General features: G+C 35.1%; 1 protein-coding gene across 1 annotated transcript; it reads right to left on the bottom strand.

Annotated features, from left to right (window-relative positions):
- Positions 1-2,481: 2,481 nt before the first annotated feature.
- Positions 2,482-3,919, bottom strand: LOC142163782 (uncharacterized). The gene is made up of 4 exons (XM_075220920.1): positions 3,844-3,919; positions 3,736-3,738; positions 3,043-3,653; positions 2,482-2,913 (listed from the first exon to the last, which is right to left on the bottom strand). The coding sequence occupies exons 1-4, from the start codon at positions 3,917-3,919 to the stop codon at positions 2,482-2,484; spliced, it is 1,122 nt and encodes a 373-aa protein (XP_075077021.1).
- Between the last annotated feature and the right edge of the window lie 1,057 nt (positions 3,920-4,976).

The raw sequence follows: 4,976 nt of genomic DNA, 5'->3' as shown, positions 1-4,976 counted from the left end.
ATTCTCTGAATAATCACTCAACATGCCTTCTCTTTCTATTGTTTTTTTATTAGATTCCTCAGCGCATGTCTGATGACAATACATCTGGTCTCGGCGAATTTGATGGCTATCAATATGATGTTGTTGCTGACTTTGTCAATCAAGTGAATCAAGATAATATGCTAGCTGACGAGGGAGTTACTGATGGTGTTGATCATGGTATTTGTTCTGCATTTTATCTTTTTCTGTCTGATTTTTCTTTTCTTCATTTTTAAAGTTTTTTATTATTTGTTTTCTCTGTCTAAGGGGCAACAGGTGATGTTAAGGATGGCACATTTTGGGATGATATTGGCAATGAAGATTTAGCTGCGCTACAGAGGTCCCAAATTATGCTTCACAAACAATCCATCATTGACGTAGAAGATGATTACATTTCTTCTGAACAGTCAGTTCGACAGAAAATACCAGGAAAATATGCCAAATCTCCATATTTGCTAGTTTTTGATTCAGGAGCATCAGGATCAGCGCACAAGCTTATTTTTGATATCAAGCATTCTTTCACGATCGAAATTGATGATTTTTATCCATTGTCGCCATTGGCTAAAGAGTTTTGCACGTTTGTTGATTATAGGATGGATACGAGGCGAAGGTATCTTCACTTTCTTTAATTTTTCATGTTCTGATTTTATACTTGTCAATGAATGTAGTTCTAATTACTTTTTATTTTTTGTGATTTGAAGTACCAAAAATATATATCCCGATGAAGTAAATAAGCTTGCAGAAGCTTTAACTTCTGGCTCGTGTCATGTGACCACGAAGGATTGGTTTCACTCACTTGCATATTGTGGTCAACCTTTGATTGACACGGTATTTAATCAATTTCTGTTCTAATGCCTTTTTTTATTTGTTTCATATCTTTATTGTTTGAGACCCCCATAGTGTATACATAGCTTTGTATAATCACAGTATAATATTGTATAAAATTGTATAACCTTGTATAAATATGTATATCTCTGTATAATAGTGTATAAATTTCTATATTTATAAAATCTGGTAGTGATAGTTGTTCTGTTTTATTTCTTGTCTCAGCACTTGGATGTCCTCTTTTATTATTTGAGGAAGAGGGGAAAATATGGGCCGAGTGTTGCCATGCGGTTTACTACAACAGACTTTGCCTTTGGTAACAAGATTAACTCCCTGTATAAAGATTTCAAAGTAAATGAAGATCCTTCAGTGATTCCTGAAGGGCATGAGATAGAAGAGTACATTAGAGGATATTATTGTGATGCAAATATACCGTGACACACTGTTGACCACGTCTTATTCCCTATCTATATGAAGTGCAGAAGAGCAAAATTGGGCCATTGGGTTTTGGGGTTGTTTACGTTCATAGATAGGTGCATCCACATCTATAACTCTAACCGTGAAGCTATTAATGATAGACTTGCTTTGGATGCTGTATTACCTTATGCAATTCTGATACTTTACTTCTTGAAGAGTTCTGATTTTTATGTCGAGAAGAAGGGCATTGATTGGAACAATGGTGCATATAACGATAAATCCCATTCTGATGCTTTGCAGATTAATCTGGTTAATAATGTGCCACACCAGATCAAATGGTAGGTTAATCTCAATTGTTTTACTATTTTACTATTAGTGTACCTATTTGAATCTGATTTGTTTCTTTTTAATTACAGTGATTGTGGTGCTTTTGTTGCTGGCTTTGCTGAGTATTTCATCCTTGGTAAGGAAATTCGAAAGATAATTTTGACATTGAGATACTTCGCACCAGGTGGGGATCTCTGTTGTGGGATTATGGAAGGAAAAAATAGCAGTCTGGTGCAATTAGTGGTGATGAAATCACAGGGAGACTTTTCAGGAAGAGGAAGAGGGGACGACCGAGAAAGTAGTTCTGTTTTTTCCATTTTACTGTAGTTTTTCTATGTATCAGGAGTTGTTGCATAGTTTTGTCTAAGTACTATTCTGCTACTTATGATATAACCTTACATGATATTATAGATGTTTTTATTTTTGTGTAATTTGTGGTAGTCATTACACGTTGTGGTTGTGAATGAATTACATTTTAATGAATATTTTCATAAGAGAATGTGCCTTGGCCTAAAGCAACCTCAAAAGCTAGCTATAATTATTCAAGATCATATAAGGAGACCAAATCTCCCATTTCCCAGTTACCAGCGATGGACAATTCAACATATGGCATGACAGACTTACAAATACACATGCACTTGATGAGGAATAACAAAAATTATCTGCACCTATGGAATAATTTCAGGAAATTTTGAAATTTTTTGGCTTTAAATAATGGACAAATCTGATGTTTCTAGTTCAAAAGCTTAACGAATAGTGAATCTGCCCCTTCACCCTTCAATACTTAATTGCTTGTGAAACTTAACTACTCAACATTTATAACTCTATTGTTTGTGAAACTTAACTACTCAACATGGCAACAACTGTAATAGGAAGTGTTATGTTTTCAACTACTTATTTTGGTCGATTTTTACATGTTTTTCTATTGTGACCACCTTGTCCACACACAGAACATGAAAACGCCCTCTTAGACTCTTTTTCTGAAGCAGGTCTGAGTCTTTCCTTTCTTGGCCTTCCTGCATTCCTTCTCCCTTTAGGTGGTAGGACCACATCTTCCATCACCTCTATTGGGATTACCCATAAACTCTCATCTGGCATCGGATTCACTGGAAATTCATAAGTTCTAAGGAGTTTATCCTTCTTGTAGTAAAAAGAGCAATACTGTCCAGGTTTCAGCTGCTGGTTCTTCAAAACCGCCCAAGCATGCGGACATGGAAGTTCATCCATTTGAAATTTTCGGCAACTGTATGTTCCCTCTTCAAGGCACACTATGTTCCGCCTTACCCCTTCAAACACAGTATATAACTGCTCCGTAGCAGGGTTCACCTGCAAAAGTTTTTTTTTTTAAAAAAGTTAAAGAACATTATACATTAATATACAGAGTTATACTTACTTATACAAGCAGTAAAATGCAAGTCATCAGTGCCAAGTATCATTATATTTGATTGATTTTACCGTCATTTGCTCCGATACAATCAGATTTTTCCGAATGAGTTTGTCATACTTTTCACCAAACTCTGTAAATGTCTCCATTGCACTTTTTCTATTTTTGTTATTCCACTGTTGTAGCAAATTTGTCATGTACTCCAGCAATCGCATTACTGGTAACTCTCTAGCATCCTTGTTAGCTGCATTAATTGACTCTGCAATATTGGAAGTCATTACCATCGACCTTTTCACTTTGGAATATGCCCTAGACCATCTTTCGTAGCCAATTTCGAACAAGTAAGGTTGCACCCTCGAATCAATTTTGCACATCTCTGTCATATGGTACTCAAAATTCTCTATCGTGTAAGCTCTAGCCAAAGCAAAGAAGATATCCTTCAATTGTTTGTGATGTTTCTTGAATGTGCGCTTTACATTCTGCCACAAGTGAAACATGCAAATACAATGTGGTACTTCTGGGTACACAACTTTTGTGGCATTGAAGATGCTTTCATTTCTATCTGAAACTATACACATCGCTTCCCTAACTCCAAAAGTACCCTTTATCTGGACAAAGAACCATTCCCAAGATTTGTTATTCTCTGAATCTACAATTGCATATGCAAGTGGAAGGATTTTTCCTGTTTATATAAAATAGATATTAGGATTCAGACAATTATACAAATCTTATACACAGTTATACACAATTATACAACTTTATACCAACTGCAAATTTTATAAAAACAACAGCTGTGAAATCCTATACACTTTTATACATGAAACTACAATATTATACAAACTGCAGAAACAAGGTAGATGCAGTCAACTCACCAGCTCTATCCTGTGTGCAAGCAGTCAAGATGGTACCCTTATATGCTGCTTTAAGGAAACTTCCGTGAACAACCATTATCGGTCTGCAATGCTCCCAGCCCTTGATAGATGCATTAGCGAAACATATGCATAAAGAAAGCATCCATCTTCTGATTTGTGTAACTTTGTAAACGTTCCTGGATTTGTTTGCTCCAATATATAAAAATACTTCGGCAACTCCTTATATGAATCACTCGGACTCCCTCTTATCATTGCCATTGCTATCTCTTTAGCTCTCCATGCTTTCATGTAGCTCACTTCAATCCCGTGTTGCTTTTGTATGTCCTCTATTATATCATTTGCGGTGTAAACTTTTTTTTGGATTAACATACTTATCCTTGACTATACTAGCAATTACACCCAAAGTAGCTTGACATTGTGTTAAGTATCTTTCACCATAGCCGCATGTGTGATTATTATTTTAACTTCTCACTTTGAATATGTTTGCCTTGAAAACAGCAGAAGATTTGAAACTCCAAGCACAATTGTCATCCACACACATAAGGTGATACCTAGGATTAAAGATCATTCAACTTCTAAATACACTTGTATACAAAAATATAACTACATATATACTAATTTTAATACCTATATACAAATATATACTAATTTATACATATATATAACAGAATATACAATTAATGACATACCTTGTTGCACTAGATCTCTTCACCTTGAATTGGAACCTCTCGCGTACAGCCAAGTTCTTCATCACATTCATAACTGTCTCTTTATCTTTATAAACTTAATCCTCCTCAACAAATTCGTTCAACATATTATCTATTATACCCGTGTTTTCACTAAGTTTCGTGTTTTCAATCAATTCGATATCAGGCATAATCTCAGTGCTATCAATTGTGGATACATCTATAGAATTGGAACTTGTAACAACCAAACAACTAGAACTTGTAGCAACCAAACAACTGGAACTTGTAGCAACCAAATGATTATCATAAATCTCTTTCACTGTCACAAACAAGGGATATTCAGTGAAATTCAAGCTTTTCTTCTTTAATTCGATATAGACTTTTACACCTGTATCATTGTATATCAGAATCGGTTGCAAACCATCATTTGGGAGAAAGTTAATCTCT

Source organism: Nicotiana tabacum, chromosome 9 (genome assembly GCF_000715075.1).
Source record: "Nicotiana tabacum cultivar K326 chromosome 9, ASM71507v2, whole genome shotgun sequence".
Taxonomy (NCBI): domain Eukaryota; kingdom Viridiplantae; phylum Streptophyta; class Magnoliopsida; order Solanales; family Solanaceae; genus Nicotiana; species Nicotiana tabacum.
Note: the sequence above shows the minus strand (reverse complement) of the source record. Positions and strands in the feature narration are given on the sequence as shown.

Bases quoted from the DNA above. Each gene is read 5' to 3' on its own strand.
- LOC142163782 (XM_075220920.1), bottom strand. From the start codon at position 3,919: ATGGTTGTTCACGGAAGTTTCCTTAAAGCAGCATATAAGGGTACCATC. The intron at 2,914-3,042 runs GTAAAATCAATC...AAACTTTTGCAG, and splicing joins TTGTATCGGAGCAAATGACG to GTGAACCCTGCTACGGAGCA.